We start from the raw sequence: 21,650 nt of genomic DNA, 5'->3' as shown, positions 1-21,650 counted from the left end.
AATCCGCCCTGAACAATCCAGAAAACAGGTCCCCGTTAATCGGAAGGTTGATCGATGGAGCACAAGGCTCGATTGAACGCAAAATAGAGTAAAACTCTTCCAAAAAGCAAAAAAAACACAGTAAAAGCTCAAGAGCTAAAAATGGGGACTCCCAACACTTGAACGTGCGGTAAAAATCTGAAGATGGCTGCCAGAGGAGTGGCTTCGGTGGAGGGCAGTCATTGGCTGGGGGCAGTATGACCCAGAGCTCAGTGATTGGTTGTTAGGAGAAAGACAGTTCCTAAATGAAACTGAAACTGATTTTTTCTTTACTGAGGATTCCCAGCCTGACAACGGGGAATGTTCATCAGCATGTGAATCCATGCCAGACGCCATGCTGGAGAATAATAGGTTAATGCTGCTCCCCACATCTTTCACAAATCCAGCCTGTCTGCTGTCAAAGTTCTTTGTCCTCTTGATCCATTCTTTCAAGTGTTTTAAAAGTAACATCACATAGATTTTTCCCAAGACATCGAGGAGCTCGATAGCCCTATAGTTCGTTGGTAATAGGCAATCCCCTTTCTTAAATACAGGGACAACTATCGCAGCTTTCCAAGATTCAAGTACTTTTCCAATTCTCAATACTCTTTTAAACAGCATTTCACAAAGCTCTACCCACTTATCCGGCGCTGCTTTTAAGACCGCATTGGAGATGCTGTCAGGACCTGGCACCAGTGACCGACTTGCTTTTTTGATGAGCAATTCAATCTCCTCTCTTTTAAACTCAATTTTCCAGTTTTGGGGAGCTTTCATTTCCCATTACCCGCTCGTTTGATTGTTGTTTACGACTTCGAATACATTTTTTAAGTGTTGGATCTATATTTCTTCTGGCGGCATGGGTCAGGAGAGTGGCCTCTTACTTTTAGCAGTTGCCCTAAATTCCTGCTATTTGTGTTGCTAAGAGCCTTTAACATTGTCTCAGCATCTTTTTGAAGGTGCCTAGCTTTATGCAACCTGTGCCAGTTCGTGTATCGCTGTGTCGTTTTGTGCAGCCGCTCCTTCCTGTTTGGATGCTTTGAGATTTTCAAGAGCCGTGAATCTTTCCTCAAGATCTTCTTTTGTTTAGCTACATCCACATCATAGGTATGGACTTCTGTAAATCTGGGTTTTTGATGTTTGTCTTTACTTTCTTTGAAGGCTAACATAATTTGGTAATATTTAACCGTTTCTGGCTCCTGATCTTGCCACGCCGCCAACTCTTTTATCAATGCACAGATGTCCTTTGGGAGGATACGCAGTCTATTTCGTCCCCCCTCTAATTCAACCCGTTCATTCCATCAATGGGGGTTTCCTTGTTTCATTTCCAAGATGGTTACTATAATGGGGTCATGATCACTATGGTGGGCTTGTTTAACCACCAATGACATAATGTCTCGGAGTAGGTTTCCAGATATGAAGAAGTAGTCCAGGGTGGCCTTCATTGTTCCATTTGACCAGGTGGGAGCATCCGGTATGTCACCCTTGGTGTTTCCGTTAAGGCGGTGGAATTCCTCTTAGCTCAATTTCTTCCATCCACGCTTTCCCCCGACAGTTTTTTCTTTCCTTATTACAAGTTTTGAGTTCATTACCCTCCTGCTTTCCTGTCATACAATTTGCATTTAGATCCCCACAGATCACAATTCGAATATGTCTGTAACTCTGTGACATCGGATCGATCCAGTCAATTACAAGATCTATGAACGAGGCATCCTCAACGTCCTCTGGGTTCCAATATATGTTTAGTAGGAGTAGGAATTTGCTTTTCATCTGCTTATTTCGTCTCAGTTTGATCCGTAAGATCTCAGTATAAGGATTTGGGTTGATAACCTGCAACACTGCATTTTGATGGCGATTTGAAATACAGTAGCTAGAGAGTATCTGAATGTTATAGTCGTTGATCTTCAAATCTCTATTTCTGTTTTGAATACTCAACAATTCTAATTCAGGAACATGTTTATGTCTTAATGCAGCTTTGTTCCACATTGGTTATTGCAGTCTAAATGGTTGTAAAATGCCCAGCAGAACTTTATTTGTGAAATGGCGAAATGTGGAAATGTTGGTGATATGGCAACCTTTCTTCCTGACGATTTTGACATGCATTTTTGTACTTTCTTTTGACATATTAATTTGCATTTTTTCGATGCATAATGCTTGCATAAATCCCTCTACTAGTGCTCGCCTTTCTTCTACCCATAAACATGAGCCCACATTACGCCTGCATTAGTTCTGTTTAGTTTCATACGAGCTTGCACAGCACAGCGTATGCCCCAAAGGACACCTTTGCAAGATAACATGCTAACGCGCTAAACAAATGAAGTGGAGTAAGAAATCTCATTATAGGTAGAGTGTAGAATAGATGGATAACTTTTAGGGAAGAGAAAAGGTTGAAGATTCCAATGGTGGTTAAAAAAAAGCTGTCAGAAAAGGAATTCACTATGTAAAATGTGTTTCATTTCAGAATACAGAAGCCTTCATTTCTTAATAGTATTGTAGATTTTGGATATTCTTCCTCAAAGTTCTGCTAGCCATTTTCCCAACCTCTTTTTTCTCATCTATTTTCCTGCTAACTGCTAACCTTTATTTCATCCTTGTGGTTTGCTGTGTCTTGGTTTTATGTATGTTTTGATTTGATAAAACAGGATAATTTTTGCCTTATTTCTTTGCACCCCAATAGATCACAATTTTTGATGCTGAAGCGGAAGAACAGCAAGACATTGACTTAGCGATCCTGACAGCACTACTGAAAGGTAGGCTCTTGCTGCTCCGCACACTCCTCCATCGCGCACTGGTGATTTTGATAGAATAGTTCATTAACAATGCTGGTTTGTCTCCATGTTTGGATTTGTAATATTAGTTTTCTCACAGTTTAGGCCGTGCCTTTTTTGGTTGGTTCTACAATGGAGCGTTATGGATCAAGATGTGCAAGAAAGCAAGAGTTATTTCGATTCATTATTTTCCAAATTGCCCTTAGCCATTCCATGACTTTACTGCACATTTTTCCAGTTATGCTTCTTCAAATTGCAAGATACTGGAATATTTCGAAAACCAGGTTAGGACTGGAGATCTTTTTGTGGAGCTGTAAATGTATCTTAAAAGCAGTTCAACGGTTCAAGTGCACCTGGACCTGATGGTTTATCCAACCACCATCTCAAAGCGAACCCTGAAGCATGGGCTGATTTCTGCCAGGCCATTTTCCAGATGATCTGTAACTCAAAAAAAGTGCCTGACACATGGGGAATGGTGATCCTAATTCCCATATAAAACAAGGTGTGAGATCATTACCATCAAATTCCAGACCCTTTGCTCTACTAGATCCGCTGGGGAAGCTTTTTGCAGCAATGCTACTTAAGAATCTAACCATCTGGATGCATTTGTCACAGAGAGGGGACCCCCGACAAATGGGTTTTGTTAAGGGGTGGGCATGAACATCAACTTGCTGATCCTCAATCTTCTCAAGCTTGAAGCCATCAACACAAAGACTAACTTTCATGTGATCTTTATAGATCCAAAACAGGCCTTCGACTCTGTGAACCGAGACATCATATGGGGTAAACTAAAGCAATGGGATTGTCCTGCAGACACATTGGCAGCGATTAGGGCTATGTCAGTGAAAGTGCATCTATCTGCTGAAGGAGTGGTAACAAGGAGAATTGAAACAGCGAGAGGATTGAAACAGGGCTGCCCTCTGGCTGCAACATTATTTACTCTATACATATTGTACTTCGCAGCCACACAAAAAGAAGTGCGTGCTTTTCCGCCCTTGTTGAACGGTACCCCGGTACAATGGCTCATCTATGCAGACGATCTTGTCCTATTGGATAAAACCCAGATAGGGCTGCATATGTCGAAACCAACAGCTTGATGATCAACAACGAAAAGTCGCAGGTCATGACGTTTCAGCGATGCAGGGACATAAACGGAAACCGCTTGTAGTGTTCCTGCATGGGAGCCGACTTACCCAGGTCAAATCCTACAAATATCTGGGAATATGTCTTAACTCCAGCATTTGCAAACAAGACTGGGAGGACATTCTGCGAGCGAAAATCCTATTGTTAGCCCACCAGGGATTGGTATTACATAAAAAGTTTGGTAAATTCTCCATGTACCCGTTACAAACTTTTTATCAGCAGAAAGTGATCCACATTCTTAGCTATGGAGCCGAGACCATTCTGAACCTACCCTATCACATCTGGGACAAACTGGAAGGACTCTTTTGGTGGAAAGTGCTGGCTTACCTAAATCCTTCCCGATACATAGAATGCATTTCGAAATTGGTCTACAATCCATTAAGTCTTTAGTCCTATGGAAATCTCTAGACCTTTATGGTATCACCATAGCTGTTGACGACATCCCTGCCATTAAAATCCTGCGAACAAACACATCAATCTCAAAGAACTCCATGTTAAACAAATGGAAGACCAGATGTGTAGCATCGATTAATGTATTGGAGACCTCATTGGGTACATTTATACAAAACCCCTTGGTGATAAAAAAGGAAAATACAAAATGAAGATTGGATACAGACTCAGAATCTGAAATCCTCCTACCGGTTGTCAATTATTTGTCCATTTGAAGCCTGAGAATTAAATGAATTGCCCTCATATCTTCAACTTTTTCCTTCCCCAAAGCTTTGCGATCTCTTTTTGCGATTCAGGCTGAACCTAACCCTGCACGTGAACTTTTAAGACAGATGAAACAATTGGGAGACTTACCAAACACCTGTCGCTTCTGCCATGATATGCAACAGGTAGAAACACTACATCATATAATTATGGAATGCGAAACGCCCTGGTCGAATTGATACATGATACACTGCCTGTCTTTCTCGAGCTACCATTTTGCTTACCCCAGAAGAACATTGGAACTCTATATTGCTAGGTGAAGAAAAGACAGTGGCCCTGATTTGTGTATTATTTGCACCGAAAAAAATGGGATTTGTGTGCCATTCTGCCCGCAAATCCCTGTTTAACAAATGGGGATTTGCGGGCAGAATGGCGCACAAATCCCGTTTTTTTCGGCGCAAATAATCCATGAATCAGGGCCAGTGATTTTTGCAGTCCTTCAATTTTGGGGTGAACTTTCGAATCCTATGGCCCACTAATGCTCAATGAGAAACAATGGCCTTATTTTCTCCTCTCCTGACTGTCCTTCCACTGACAATTCATATCTAATCTTTTCTGTTCTGTCCCTTTTACTTCCTGCGGTTTTTCCTTCTTCTGTAGGTTCCTTTGTATTCTTGGACCCTTTTTTTTTTCTTTTTTGATTTCTGCTTTTCTGCTTTTTGATTCTTATTTTTTATCTATTTCTGATGATGATATTTTCAGCAATGAAAAAAGTTTGTAATAAACTAAATTCATTAAATAAAAATAAATTTAAAAATTATATTCCATACCCACCCCTAACCAGATCCCATACCGATGGGCAGCAGCGTCAGGGTCTACTGCCCTTCGGCCTTTGCCAATGACCCACTTACCATGGCATTCAGTCATCACCAGTAGCCATGGCCTTCAGATGTGCCCACTGTCCTTGTTGCCTTAAATATTAAAAAGCACAGAGGGAATTTACCAGTGGCCTCAGGGCCCACTGGCCGTGGACCAGGGCCCTTGTTCAGGTGTTTTAGCAGATATTAAGTGGGGTTTCAGCCACGTACAGTGGCAAGTCTGATGACCCTACTGTAATTTCTAATGTACATTGTGCTATGATGCAACCTCGTGCCCTAATGTAATTTCTAATGTACACTGTGCTCTGATGTAACCTGTAAGTTTCGCATTTTCTTGTCATTGCGCCCTGCTACCCTTGGGTCTGGCGCGCACAAAAAATGAGTAAAACAAACAAACAATCAAGACAAACGGGCAGGTGTATTTGAGAAAGATGCCTGTTAGAACACATATTTCCTTCAACCATACCTGCCAGACTCTTTTCTGGTCAGAATTCCTTCTCTTTTTCTTAAAAAACTACAGATCCCAAAATGTCCCACACTGTAACAAGAAAGAACAGTCCACTCAGGGATCGGATGACAATGACCTTCGGTCCCAACTCAAAGAGACACAATGCTTCCTCAAAGAAAGAATAATGACTGTGCCTGAAACGGAAAGCCAACCCGCCAGCACCGAAGGGTGTTGCACCGCAGATGTGGATCCGACCCTAGTGCAGGAAAATGGGGCAGGGTTTATGATTGTCTTTAAGCAATCTTTACTTGAAACCCTATCCCGGTGAGAAACACAGGGGAATAGGAGAAACCAATGGAAACCAGCACGAAATGTGAAACGAGAGGAGGAGGGGTATAAAAACACAATTCTCAGACAAGAGAATGGAAGGTGTTCAGGTGAGACCAGAAGGAGAGGTGGAATACTGAGAGATGGGGCAGTGGGGAGCAGAAGATGGGGTGGAGAGCTGAGGAGTTTGTGCCGTGGTTCTACGAGATTTCAGGTAAGGTATTGTGTGTGAGAGACAGTGGTACCAATCTTCAGAGCTTAGTGTATAGTAAACGTGTCTGAGTGTGTGCCTGGGGGAGAGAGAGAAAGAGAGAGTGGATGGGAGAAGGGTAAAGTTACTTAGTGGGGGGGTGTTAGTGTTGATGAGAGAAAGAGAGTGAGAGAAGGGTGGTAATAGAGCGAGAGAGGAAGGTAGGAGGAAGGTAGAAGGAATAGGAAAAGGAGAGAAAGTGAGAAGGGAGTATGAGAAGAACTTGAGGAAAAGGGGGTGCAAGGAGGAGGAACAGAGGTTGAGAGTAGAGGAAAAGGACTTGAGGGAGAGAGGGAAGACAAACTTGAGGGAGTGATAGAGAACCTAGCAATATCAAAGGGGGGGTTCCCTGCAACCTTGTTCACTGTAATGGCTTAGGGGGTTGCCAGGGTGTCTCCCGTTCATGGAAGTGAAGGGAACAGGCGTCACAGGGACAGAGCGAGTCAGCGACACACAGACAAGTCTGCCGCTGAAGGGTAAGTAAGGGGATGGGTGGGAGCGGGTATCTTAAATGGCTGTGGGAGTAAAAACAAAACTTATTTTCGAAAAAATTACTTTTGGTTTTTTCTCCCTCTGTCATTTCAGGTTCGAACGATTCACAGTAATCCATCTCAATTTATCAATTCTGAAAAAAATACTAAAACACTGGGAATTGGTACACTAGTGAGTGTATGTGTGAAGCCATCTTCGAAATGTGATAGTTTTGGGATTTGAAGGAAAAACATATCTTTGTATCACAATAACAACCTGAATTGGAGCGGTGCCTCTGCTAGCTAATTTGGAATCTTGCAGTGACTGGCTCTATAGGTTAAGCAGCCTGCTTTAAGGGTAGAGGAAGATGCTGTGGGGAGGCAATGCAAGAGCATCAGGGCAGGTGTGTTGCAGTTATGGCAACTTGGGCCCGATACTAGGAATGGTGTAGCTCTGATGGCTGTAAGTATTGCACATTTCAGAGACTGACAGCATCAATGTCCCATAGTGGAATCTGTGGGATATCAGAGCCTTTACATCTGCAGGGAACATAGAACTGGGTGTACTTTCTGAAATGTTATTGGAGCAGGTGTATCTGACACAGGACTATCCAGCACAATATAAAGGATAAACTGTACATGTAAAATTCCCTGCGAGATACCTTTTGGTGGGGGAGTGGTGAGCTATTCTTTGCACAGCTAGCATGCAGGGGGTGTCGATACTGTACCTGAGAGAAACATCCAAATATATCACACATTTTTCTCACCCAAATTAGCCATTTCTTCGACACATATCAGCACTATTTTGGCCCAAAATAACCCCAATACCTGCTCAGTGCAGTTTTGCTGTAAATTGTCTATTATTATTATTTTTTTTTAATTGTCTATTATTTTGATTCATTCTGTCTCCTTGTCATTCAACAGTGCCTGCATGTGCATACTCTATCTACAATGTGCACAGGTGTCTTGGGCTGAAAGTATTTTCATGGGTGCCCGGGTACATCATTGTCATGTTGTTTTTGGACCAGAGCTTAAAGCACTCCTCTGGGAAGTAAGCAACTGCAGGAGCTGTTGGCTCGATCCTGCCCACCAATTGTCATATGTTATGTAACCAACATTTTTAATTATATTACGTTTTGTGTAAAGTGGTGTTTCTTTTTTCAGTATGCCCCAGTTATTTCTTTTGCAGATGATTGACCAAGAAAAGCACAAAACAATCCTAGCCAGTTTATCATTGATTATATAACTTCTTTTTCCCGTTTATTCATTTAACAATATAAAATAAGGGTTACATTGCATTAAAGCACTATACAATATGGGGTTTATTGAGACTAAACACTTTACAGTAGGTGTGTAAGTACTTACAATTTCATTGACACACCTGAGTTGTGTTTCAGTGGTCTTGGGGAACTGAATGAGGTTGACACTTGTACTTTTACCCAGTACTCAGTTCAAACCCTTCTACATGGCTAATGCTCATAGGGGAAAAGGGGACCGCAGGCTCTGTAACCCCTTCATCAGCAAAATGTCAGCCCCCTCTTCTATACTGTCATGCCTCCTTTCAAAATGTAGTGCCTACTAGATGACCAGTGCAACTTTATTTTCACTTGTGCAACTTTGCCACCCCACCCGTTGTTAATAATAACAGTTATATGGGGCATGTTTGTGGCTGTACTTTGTACGGTGATGAGAGGTTGTTTTTGTAGGCTTCTGTACATCATTATTCGGATTGTATGTCTGTATTTACCTCCACCACCTGTTGCCCAGTGATGCTGGACAATAACATGTCCAGTTGCTTCTCTTCTGACCCCTCCCACAGAAACTATGCACGTAACCTTGCACGTTTGTTTCATCCCAAAATACAGAGTAATCCATGCCTTCAAGGTGAACCCAAATAGCCTGTAATTGCTGGATGGTTATGTTGTGTAGTCACTATTTAGCAATGCCTTCAATACAAGTTTCCACTCAACTTACACTCCCACCTCATCCTCCACAGCAGAGTCAGTGCCAGGTATGTGCATGGCTACAGTGTTAAGTCATCACGGATATGTTGTGCTTGCATTACATTCCAAGTTGTTTCCATGGAGGCTGTTAATCCACACTCTCAAGGTGAACCCGCATAGAATGGCTGTGCTGCAAAAATAAAACAATTTGAATAATAGAACATCTGGAGACATGACAATGGTCTCTGAAACCCCACAGGAGAGGGTGGGGGAGGGGTCTGGGGCTGAAATCCCACGGGCAAGGGTGGGGGGGTGGTGATTGCGAAGAACAATGGGGGCCTCTGGGTGTGAAACCTCCTGAATATAAAAAAGGGAACACTGCATTTAAAAGTTCTCAAGAGAAAAAGACCTTTACAATGGCGGTTTTCTGATCAAAAGAAAATCGGTCAAAGTATATCAGTCTTTCTCTCTTGAGAGCTTTAAAAAAAGTTAATTTCACATACGCTATGTCTTTTTCCTCTCCCTTTCCCTTTCAAAAACTATCATGCCATATGGGCCTTGGAGACATTTGATATGGGGCTGCTTCACTTTTGATATTTGTTCTTTACGAAAGAGGAACCCCATTTGTTTTTCTGCTTATCCACATTTGAGGTCACCCTGTTCTAGTAGATTTTAGTCTTCTTGTCATACTTACAAGCCCCATGCCTTTCAGTGGTATCAGATTCTCCCTTCGCCCCACCTCCATAGACATGCTCATCTTCAGTGACTAAAATGGGATCTGTACTATCCACACCCACAACTATTTGACTTCACTTCCATCTGTTATCACTTATGGTACTGTAGTTATGACATGAACACAATGTATGCATGTTTTCCTTAGTGCCAGGACCATAGCTGCAGGGCTGGACCTCCTTCTGGAAATCGTCTTGGGGAAGGCATTGCAAACAGTCACTGGTTGACACCATTGAGTGGGTGAAAAGAGCAGGGCCAGGAAAAACTGCCTCTGAAGTCAATGATGGAGAATAGATGTAGGTGGTGCAGAAAGTATGGAGGGTTCAGACATTGTGTGGGAGATTGCTTCCAGTGCAGAAAAAAGAATGTGGATGCCAGTAAAAGAGCCTGGCACCTGTAGGGGAGTGTGTGCAACATACATTACTGGATGTTGAAGATGTACAATTAAGTGTGCAGCACAAAGGGGAATTTGTACCTCATAAGGAACACAGTGGGTCTGTTAAATGAGACAGTATAGAGGGGCCATGGGGCACTTGATCCCCACATCAAACAGCAGGGAGAAACACAAGGGACACTGCCGGGGATCACCTCTTTTGATGTGCATTGTATTATTAAGGAAGAACTAGGTCAGGGACAACTCATGCCTTTTACACCAACCCTCCTTGCCTGCTACCGCAGCATCCAAAGTGCACTGGTAGTGCTCCTTTGACTTTATGCTTCTCCACATGTTGGGCTATTACCCCTGCAGCGACCCCTCCTCCACCTTCTGTAAAACTAGCTGGCACTAGTGGAGTATCCTCATGAACCTTCTCCCTTTAACTTAATCGCCTACAAAAGCTTTCCCCATACCACCAGTTCCCTTTGCAAAGGAGTTGGGCATGCCAGTAACTCTAAGTGCTGCCTTCAGCTCAGGTTGCGACCTATTGTAGCACACATCCCTTGCCCCTGTCCCAAGGTTCCAAGGAAGAAGAATCACAGGTTCCCCATTGCAGAGCTACTCGTTGAGAGCCATTACTGCGGGGACAAGCAGGTCATTCTTAGCACCTACCAACACCTTTTGGGTGAGATGCTCCAGATTCTGTGTAGTTTTAAACAGAATTAGCAATGGTTTACAAAAGGTGACTCCACTAGGTTCAACAACAAGGCATATATGTCATTTAATCTGAGGATCACAATGCTGTCCTTTGTCCACTTAAGGTTCATAGCTGATCACACCCTGTACTGTATGAATATAATGAATAGATTTTTGACTATGGAAAACATGCTCTCCCCTTCCTCTGCTTGCTAGCACCATATCCCCTTAGTCAGGAAAGTCCCTGTCTCATCTGCCAGAAGCTCGGCTCAAGTGACGGTCCTTAACACAACAGACCTCTTTGAAGGGATCCAGTGAGGCCAGCATACATTCTTTTACTTAGTGCCGGTACTAGAAAAGCACAGTTATACTGCTGTAATTTTTTTGGAGGATGCATCATGGACATGCTTATCAAGTACTATATGTGGCAGAGCAGCACAAGGTAGTACTGTAACCATATATAACAACTTCCACTAAGCCGCAATATGCCATGCTTCTGGCCATTGCTGCTCCTTACTGTTCTATTGTTTAGAGCGCACATCCATAATTAATTACTAATATTAATTAGGAAAAGCATACTATGTGAATGCACTTTTTGAGAATTGGGAGAGGCAGTGGTGTTCAGTGGGTAAAGTGTGACCCACCACACCCTCATGTGACCCCTGCCTCACACCAGATGACTAAATGTTATTGAGGCCCCATTCTGTAAGTCTTTGCCTGTCATTTCATAAATGTATGCATTCTGGGAGCTGTAGTCTTTCATAGCTAGAGCACACATCTATTAGTGTTCGAGTCACTAGGACACAGGCTTGGGTGTCTCTGAGTGTGAACAGCTGCCTGTACCTCCGTAGACACAGACAACTCTTAGTGTACTTCAGAGTGACATTTGAACATGTTGATTTTTTTCACACACAAAATGCCCATTTCTTCAGCACATATCATCACTGTTTTCACATCAAAATATCTCTTAAATGTTTCAGGATTCATCAAAATTCAAATTAAAACATAATTTAAATTATTTCTTCTTGTTTGATGTTGTTGAGTGAGCAACCTCAAGAACTGTGAAATTTGGACATAAGTGCTCTATAGGTACATGGTACACAGGCCAATCATTCTAGAATTATAATGATGTATTTCCAGACCAACATATTGTTTGATTAATATTAGAAGTAAGAGTGGTTGAGATTTAATATTTTTTAGCATGACAGAAAACACCTTGTGCAGTATTGAGATCCTGTGAATCTATAAATTGTACTTCATTTGAGCTGAAACTAATATGTTTTTTGCACAACACCCATTAATTTACGATTTACCACAATGAATGGGCAATCAACATAGCAGATGTGTTTGTTTAAGTTAATGTTACATGCTTCTAAACTGGAAAATACATGAAAATGTAAATATTATAGTTTAAAACCACTATTGCATTGATAAATGGAAGTCTGACTGCCACGTAAGGCATTCTGTTATGAACAGAAGCAAAGGAAGTTCCATTAACCCATCTGCATTAAGCATCTGCAAGAATGTGCACTTGTTCCATTAGGCTTCAGCTAAAAATAGACCATGACATTGTTTTTTTATCACATTACATTTGCTCTTCAACAACAGATGTTTGACCACTGATAATGATCATGCCATACATATGAAAATTAGATTTAACAGGTGCAAATATTCAGCATAAAAATATTTAAAATGTGAAGTCTGGATTGTCCATGGGATATGCATTTTCTGCTGCATCATTAAAAAAAAGAATGGAATGCAGATGTTTTCAGCTTGATCCGGCAAATAAACACATCTACAAATGATATAGTAAAAAGCATACTGTTACGGTAATTTGAAATTATTGATTACACCACTGCTCCTGCAATTATAGAAATAAAATTCTCCATGTATTTGAATATGGCATTTTGCAAATTTTCACACATTTTCTTAAGGAATTATATTGAACATTTATATTTGAGCTCGGCACATATTCTCATTCTGGGGTGTCTAGTTGCAGCTGATACATCCCACTTGTGGCACACCAAGTTCAATGGGCCAATGGAGTCAAGGAGTCATGGAGTCAAGGTAGAGGGCCCTTTTGGGTGCGAGGCATTGAAAGACAACCAATGACAGAGCCCGTCCAACCCAAAATGTAGTGTCAAATGATGCTTCGTTGGTGGGCTTTGGCCTAGTATAAAAGTGATGTGGGAGTAGAAAAAGACTGGATCATTTTGGTGTTACCTATCAACACACACAATTTGTTCAAAAGGGAAAGAGGACTGGGCCCAGAAAGGATTTATACATTGATTCACAAGAGACCTAGAGCAGAGGGGCACCTTCTAACCTGGATCCAAAGGGGCTGTGGAAAATCACATGACCTGGACTCCAATTTTAACCACTGGAACATTTTAGTTCATAACAGTTTACATAAAAAAGTATATAGTGTTGCCTGCATCGAGGTCCAACCATATTTTGATGAAAACAATATCCTGGGCACTCGCTAATCAGGTTTCCGCCCCAAACACAGAACTAAAACTGCCCTACTAGATTTGAAAATACAAATTGATGCAATCAAAGACACTGGCAAACCTGCCCTCCTAATGATTCAGACCTCTCTGCAACATTCGATTTGGTAGACCACAAATCCTCTACTCTCAACTTGCCTCAACAGCGAACTGCTCACTATCAGCCTCCAATTGGATGAGGTCCTTCCTAGCTGACAGATCCTCTCGTGTCTTCATCAACGACTGCTCTGCTGAACCTACGTCTGTTACTTGTGGAGTCCCCCAAGGCTCCTGCCTCTCCCCCACCCTTTACAACATTTACACAAAACCCCTCTTCGACCACCTTGACCTACTAGGCATTTCATACCGAAAATTACGCTGACGACACGCAGCTCCTTATCCCCCTCTACGGATCATACGCCCAGGACTCAGCAACCATAAACGCTGCCTATAAGGTCATTCAAAATTGGATGGGTTCTCACCTACTCTGTCTCAACAACGACAAAACTGAAATACTGATGGTCGGCTGAAGCTCCACACTTTGCAACAATGTTCCAACATACAAGAAATTCATCATTGATGGTAATCGCATCACCACCTCTACCCCTGCCAAAACTCTTGGCGTCTACTGAGATGTCAAACTCAATCTCTCACAGCAAGTGAACTCAATCGCTTCAGTGGCGGCTTACACAGCCAAATTGCTTCATGCCAGCAGGCCCTTCCTCTCCACTCCCAACCATCTAACAATAGCAAGAGCTGTCACTGGAGCCAAGCTCAACTATTGTAATGCCTTTTGTACTGGGACTTCTGAACGCAACTTCATCAAACTACAGATGCTCCAGAATAATGCCCTCTGAGCGGCCATTGGTCTCTTAAAATCTGACCATATCTCGGAAGCCAGGAGAGCTGCACACTGGCTGCCTATCTGGGATAGGATTAAATGCAAAACATTGTCCCTGGCCCACCGATGTCTCTCCAACACTGCCCGACTTACCGATCATGATGCGTAGAGAAATAAGCGCCTGCCCGTCCTCTGAGATCATCAAACTCTCCCCTCCTGAAGACCCCCAACTTCAACCACCTCTCAGTAGGGAGGTAAGAGCCTCCTGGTCATAGCGGGCAAACTTTGGAACAATCTTCCACTAGCTCTCAGAAAAGACCAGGCCTACTGGACTTTCCGCAGAAACATAAAGACGTGGCTGTTCAACTAACTGTAGTCCTCCTAAGACTATTGCATCCCCTCACGGCATTGTCACCCCTCCCCTTTTTTTCTCTATTTTTCCCAATGTAACATGTAACATTGTTCCTTTGTACCTTTTTTTCGTAATGTAACAAGTAACTTCGTATCCTAATGTAACTACCACTGAGATACCTGAGGGTTTTGTGCACTGTAACAAATGAAAATAAATAAATAAATAAACTGGCAAAAGAATAAATACAAAGTCATAGAAATGGTATAGCTGTATGCTATGGGACACAGTGCTAAATGCCATGTATGTGCACAATGATTGATATGTAGTTGCATGCTATTGATATTTAGCAGATCTCTGACCTTTACTAAGCAGCACTGTTGCAGCACGTTACCTGAGAGATCTTTCCACTTCAAGCTCCTGCATCTGTTTACCATCACTGCACTTATCATACTCAGAGACATTGAAGACCTCCACCACTCAGATCATGTCACTCCACTGCTCTCACAGAATCCAGCGTCTGCGGCAGACAAAGCCTTAGGCGAAAGAGACCTCTGTGGAGAGCCTGATGTAGTGCTTAGGCCTCTCTCACACCGTCTTGGTGAGCTCCTGCTGGTGGAAGCCTTCTTTCCTGGCATCTTGAGCAGTGGCTGCAGTGCAGGGCTCCGCTGCACTGCACACAGGACTCAAGGGCAGCCGCGCAACTCGATATGCAAATATCTTCCTCCCCCTCTATAGCAAAGAGTCCAAGATATGTTACACTACATTACTTTTGGTCTGGTTAACCACTGATGTGGGATAGTCCAATGGGTCTAAAGAGGAGAGCTTAGTCGTTGCTCGGTTATTGTTGGTGGGCTAATGGTTTAGCCTGTGGTGGTGATCTGTGAGGGGTTTGTGTTTGCACTGTAAGGTGGTAGGATACTTTAGAGGAGAGTCGGTTTGTTGGGCGAAAAGGAGTGTTTCCCTGAAAAGGCAAACAACCTGTAACCCTGCACCCCTACCCTTGGCCATTTGCAGACAGGTTCCATTTCTCTAGGTTCCAATGCCATCTCTCTCTCATTCTCTCTCTCTCTCTCTCTCTCTCTCTCTCTTTCTCTCTCTCTCTCTCTCTGACTCTCTCTCTCTCGCTCTTTCTCTCTCTCTCTCTCTCACTCTTTCTCTCTCTCTCCCTCTCTCTCCCTCCTGTTCCCTCCTGCTCTCTCTCTGTATTTCTCTTTCTTTTTCTGTCTTTCTATCTCTGTTTCAAATAGATACATTGTACCCCATAAAGAACTAAAGATGCATCTGCTAGCTGGCAGTTACCATGAGCTACCGGCTAAGGGCTATGAAAGGCAAGAATGTTAGGTTCAGAGGAAGAGCTGCCGTAAATCTGAGGTTCAGAGTCACCAATTTCACCTTCCTTAGTGTGTTGGTTAGCAGGCTGAGAGATGCCCCATACCTCACTCTAACATGCTCAGGTGCTATGCTCAAGAGCAGGGCCCGTAGAGGCAGGACAAGGTGTTTGTCAGGCATTGGTTAGGGCACAGGCAAGAATCCATGCTCGTTTCACCCAAAGGGCTACCCTGCTGTTATTGGTCAGGGCAGGAGCCAGAATCACTGCTTGTTTTGAACAGTGGTCTACCCTGCTCTCTCCCTCAAGCACCAAACTTCTCACAACATCCAAAATGGAAGCCACCCACCCCCCCAAACATCCACAACTCACAAGGTTGTGACAAGGAACTAGGTCTTCAGTATCAGAGTGATGCTGCATCCCTGCATGGGTTTATTCACAATAAAATGAGGAGCAGAAAAGATGGAAGCACCTTGGTCTAAAAAAAAGGGGATGCGGGTGAGACGGTTGCAGGATAGTGAAGAGCAGTGTCTTGGCAATGACAGACAGGCAATTTGGGGGATATGATGGACTTTCCAAAAGGTCTGCAATCTCGAATTTGCAGTCTTTTTGACCTTGTGCTTGTTAAGTGGCTTAGGGGAATTTCCTTCCTTATGTCACAGCTAAATAATAGAACCAGGTCAAAAACAACCACAACATTAATCAATTTTATTGGTTGTCCTTGCAAGAGCTGGGAGGGGCTGTCAGGCATTAGCATATGACCAAGGCGTGAGCAGTACCCCACAGGAGGTCTCCTGCGGCCAGGGAAGGTACCACCTCACCCACTAACAGATATTTACACTACAGAAGAGAGGAAGAAGGATAGATGCTGTCAGGCTGTCTCTCTGAAGTACCTGGGGTGTTGACTGAATTGTGCTCCTGCATTTACATATTTTACACAAGTTGGTAAAATCTCTAAGGAAACATGGCAGCAAAGGCAGCACAAGTACCCTACACTCTCTCCTAAACTGTGCGACTGCTGTGTGTGCCCTCTGTGACAACAAAAGCAATGGTGCATTGCCCTCCCTTGGTCTTATGCTAAACCAGCTGAGAAGCTTGTATGTCCCTGCTGAGAAACTGGGTGGAACAAGATATGTCAGGATAGAATCAGCCAATTTGTAAATGCCTGGACTACTGTGTATGCTGGGTCTGTGGTTAGGGAATGCTGTAGGAACTTTAGTCTAAATTAACAAGGGTGTCCTGGGAGTCCCTCTGCCAGACATTAGTCCTGGTCAAGAGAGATTTACCAAGAGTCTTTAGCTCACTATCTTTCACAGAGAAGAAATATCCCAAACATATCAGTTTTTGTCCTGCCCGGGGGCAGTCCAGCACCGAAATGCTAGGCAATTCTCCTCTGAACAAGAGTACCAACAGAAACCCCAGACACGTGTTTCGGTCTGGTTGGACCTCATCAGTAGGGTGGATCTGTGCCTCTCTAAGAATAGTGAGCAAGGGGTCCACGTCTGGATTCCCCTAGTAACTTAGGGTGAGACCCAAAGTTACTTAGAAATGCAAATTAACCAGGGGGTCCTGGGAGTCCCTCTGCCAGACATTAGTCCTGGTTACGAGAGACTTACCCAGAGTCTTTAGCTCACTATCTTTCACAGAGAAGAAATATCCCAAACATATTAGTTTTTGTCCTGCCCTGGGGCAGTCCAGCACCAAAATGCTAGGCAAGTCTCTCCGAACAAGAGTACCAACAGAAACCTCAGACACGTGTTTCGGTCTGGTTGGACCTCATCAGTAGGGTGGATCTGTGCCTCTCTAAGAATAGTGAGCAAGGGGTCCACGTCTGGATTCCCCTAGTAACTTAGGGTGAGACCCAAAGTTACTTAGAAATGCAAATTAACCAGGGGGTCCTGGGAGTCCCTCTGCCAGACATTAGTCCTGGTTACGAGAGACTTACCCAGAGTCTTTAGCTCACTATCTTTCACAGAGAAGAAATATCCCAAACATATTAGTTTTTGTCCTGCCCTGGGGCAGTCCAGCACCGAAATGCTAGGCAATTCTCTCTGAACAAGAGTACCAACAGAAACCCCAGACACATGTTTCGGTCTGGTTGGACCTCATCAGTAGGGTGGATCTGTGCCTCTCTAAGAATAGTGAGTAAGGGGTCCACGTCTGGATTCCCCTAGTAGCTTAGGGTGAGACCAAATGTTACTTAGAAATGCAAATTAACAAGGGGGTCCTGGGAGTCTCACCCTAAATTACTAGGGGAATCCAGACGTGGACCCCTTGCTCACTATTCTTAGAGAGACACAGCTCCTCCCTACTGATGAGGTCCAACCAGACTGAAACACTTGTCTGGGGTTTCTGTTGGTACTCTTGTTCAGAGGAGAATTGCCTAGCATTTCGGTGCTGGACTGCCCCAGGGCAGGACAAAGACTGATATGTTTGGGATATTTCTTCTCTGTGAAAGATAGTGAGCTAAAGACTCTGGGTAAGTCTCTCGTAACCAGGACTAATGTCTGGCAGAGGGACTCCCAGGACCCCCTTGTGAATTTGGATCTTCAGTCTATGCTGGCCAGAGTATAGACCTATATAGACATACACACATGCAACACAAAGAAGAAGCTAGTAGGTCCCTGAAAAATGAGCTTCTTTTTGGGTAGGATTAGCCAATTTGTATATGTCTGGGCTCCTCTGTAAGCAGGGTCTAAGATTATAGAATGCTGTCTGCAAGAGCTCCTTTAGTCTACCCTGTCTGGTGTACATATTCATGTATACTCATGCAACTCAAAGAGGAAGTGTTTATGTCGCTGGAAAATGGGCAAAGCAGCATCTGTCAGAATAGGATCAGATATTTAGTAAATGCCTGGGCTACTGTGTATGCTACGTCTAGGGTTGTAGAATGCTGTAAGAGCTCCTTTAGTCTACCCTGCCCAATGTACAGACATGTATGTGTGTGTGTGTGTGTGTGTGTGTATATATATACATATATATACACGCAGCACGAAGAAGCCTGTACGTCTCTCGAACTGAGCAAAACGGCATCTGTGTGGATAGGATCAGCTATTTTGTAAATGCTTGGGCTACTGTGTAAGCTGGGTCTAGGGTCTAGAATGCTTCCTGTAAGAGCTCCTTTAGTCTACCCTGCCATGTGTACAGACACGCACACACTAACTCACACATATTTATTTTCCATTTTTTACCATGCCAGTTACCATAAAAGTGGCCTTAAAGCAGGTAGACTATGTGCGCTATGGTACAGCAACCATGGACAGGAAGTACAAACAAAGTACTGGGACACCCTCAGATCTCTCACAGCGTATCACTATCCACCTTTACAGCATGTAATAGTATAGCAATACTGAGGCACTCATCGGGCTCTCACAATGCACCTCAGTCACACATATTATATTACAACATGTAGTTGTATAAACATACAGTACTAGGACACCCTCAGACCTCCCACAATGCACCTTGATCCACACTTAGATCATATGATAGTAGAGGTACATGGTGAGGTACATGGTAGAGGTACATAATGAGGCACCCCCAAGACTCTCACTATGTACCTCTATTCTCAACTACAGCATGTTTGTTTGTTTGTTTGTTTTAATCACTTATAATGTGCACCAAACCCCAAGATAGCCGGGCGCAGCAGTACAGAATATGCAAGGCTTAAGTTACAAGGTTACAGATTACATGCAGAGCAAAATATATACAGCCGAAGATGGTAAACTACAGATAACATACAGGCAACATATATACAGATTTACAAGGAGGACAGCATATATACAGGCACTAGCAGGACGTTGAGTCACTAGCCAGAGGGGGAAAATGAAAATGTACACATGGTCAACAAGAAGGCGGGTCTATAACATATCTACACTAGGAGGTCTCAGGAATTAAATAAGAGCTGGTGGGCTAGTCATTGGCAGACTTCAGCAGGTTGATGTAGTTTGTTTGTTTGTTTGTTTGTTTATTTATTTCTAATGCACCCCAAACCCAGAGGTAACAGGGCGCAGCAGTACGAAGATGCAAGGCTTACAAGGTTACAAAATAGTTTTCAGTACGACAGAATATATTTACAGGTACAATTACAAGGCAATGTAACAGTATCTCACAGTGTAGATATAAATGTGCAGGTTAAATACAGTTACGTTCCACATTTCTCTACATTTCAATGGTGGGCCAAGGCAGCCTAGATGAGGCAAATGCAACAGTATAACTAGAGGTCGGTAGAGTTGATATAGTTCTTTCTAAGGTGTAGGTATGGTTGGGCTACTCTCAACTCGTGGGGCAGGGAGTTCCAGAGTTTGGCAGCCTTCACGGAAAAACTGTTGCCGCCAATCTTAGTGAGTCTGAATCTTGGTACCACAAGACAGTTAGCTTTACCGGCTCTTGTCGGTCCAATAGAGGTTCTTCTATTTAGTCTGTCCATTAGGTAACTAGGGGCAGCATTGTTTAAGGTTTTATGGGTAAGGGAGACCATTTTCAGCTGTATTTTATTGTAAGTAGAGAGACATTTGTGTTGGCGTCTGGTAGAGGAAATGTGTACTCTTTTATTTATGCCTAGTGCAGCTCTTAAGGCATTATTTTGCAGGGTTTGTAACCTCTGGATGATGGTTTTGTTAGCACCGCTGTAAAGAGCATTGCAATAATCTAGCCTAGAAAGTATTAACGCTCTAGCCAAGATCAAGCAACTGTCATTTGAAAGGAATGGCTTACCAGCTCTTATAAGCTTACAAGTGTAAGCGGTGGCAGAGGCCAGAGATTTCACTTATCAAAGGACATAGTCGAGTCAAGGGTTTTTACCTCCTTAGTTACCCTAGAGGTGTTTCCAACAATAGTGAATGAAGAGTATTCATGGCCTAGTTTGTTAAGGTTACAGTGGGTACCCAGGATTAACAGCTCTGTCTTATCATCATTCAGGCACAGACTGTGGGTGGCCATCCATGCCTGGATGATGAGATAAACCCTGTTCACCATCGCTAGTTCCTTGCCATAATCCCCAGAAAGTGGGAGGAGAATCTGTGTATCATCTGCATAGTTAGTGAAGGTGATACCCAGAAGGTCCAGATCATCGAACAAAGGTCTGGTGAATATGATGCATAAGGTAGGGGAGACACAGGAGCCCTGAGGTACACCGCACAAGATAGGGGTGGGGTCTGCCGCTGCCGAAGGGGAAAACAAAAAAGGTGACAGGTCTTTAGCAGCATCTTTTATAATCTGTGCTGGGCAGATATCGCCTTTACTATTAGAGGGTTTGAGAGATAAAATAGTTTTCTCTACCTCTAAGATAGATGTTTTAGTAAAGCGGAATGTATTAGTCTGGGCAAAGGTGTATCACTGGGTGGCGGGGTATTAGAGGGATGCTGTAAATTGAGTGTCTTTTTTTAGTTGTATTTTATTTTGTTGTGTGTTTATTTTATTGGCTATCGCGCGTTGAATATCTGAGCACCAGGTCTTATTTTCAGTGCATATGTTAGGTGTGGGAATCGGGGATTCCATTTCTTTTAGTATGGTGAATAGTTCCTTCATACTTGAGTTGGATTTGGCAATACGTTCATTATAGGAGTTCCGTTTTGCCAGGCAGACTTCATTTTTGTGATGCATAGAGAAAGTAGTTAGCTTAACTTTATTCTCATTGGAGGGGCCTAGTCTCCATGCAGTTTCACACTTCAATTGCATAAGGCGTAAGTCCTTTAATTGTGAAGTGAACCACTTGTTTAAATGGGCTTTAGGTTTGCTTGCTCTCAGTTTGATCGGGGCAATTTTATCCGGTGTGGTGAGCATGATTTTGCTATATTCATGGACCAGTGTACTAGGGTCTAAATTGTCGGACAAAGAATTTAGAGTAGGGAGAATAGCAGGGATCACTTTGTCCACTGTAATATTCTTTTTATTTCTAGTTACTTATACTGAAGCACTCCCAAAGCTCTCACAATGCACCTCTACC

The 21,650-nt window shown here is 43.1% G+C and overlaps 1 protein-coding gene across 1 annotated transcript in view; it reads left to right on the top strand.

The window, feature by feature from the left end:
- TRPM6 (transient receptor potential cation channel subfamily M member 6) overlaps positions 1–21,650 on the top strand; it is a 1,703,532-nt gene that overhangs the window by 637,824 nt on the left and 1,044,058 nt on the right. Inside the window, exon 10 of the mRNA XM_069625828.1 lies at positions 2,693–2,765. Within this exon, the coding sequence (XP_069481929.1) occupies positions 2,693–2,765 (73 nt within the window). The remainder of the gene's footprint in view (positions 1–2,692; positions 2,766–21,650) is intronic.

Source organism: Ambystoma mexicanum, chromosome 6p (assembly GCF_040938575.1).
Source record: "Ambystoma mexicanum isolate Mex_15411 chromosome 6p, UKY_AmexF1_1, whole genome shotgun sequence".
Classification (NCBI taxonomy): domain Eukaryota; kingdom Metazoa; phylum Chordata; class Amphibia; order Caudata; family Ambystomatidae; genus Ambystoma; species Ambystoma mexicanum.
This window is presented reverse-complemented; position numbering and strand designations above follow the sequence as displayed.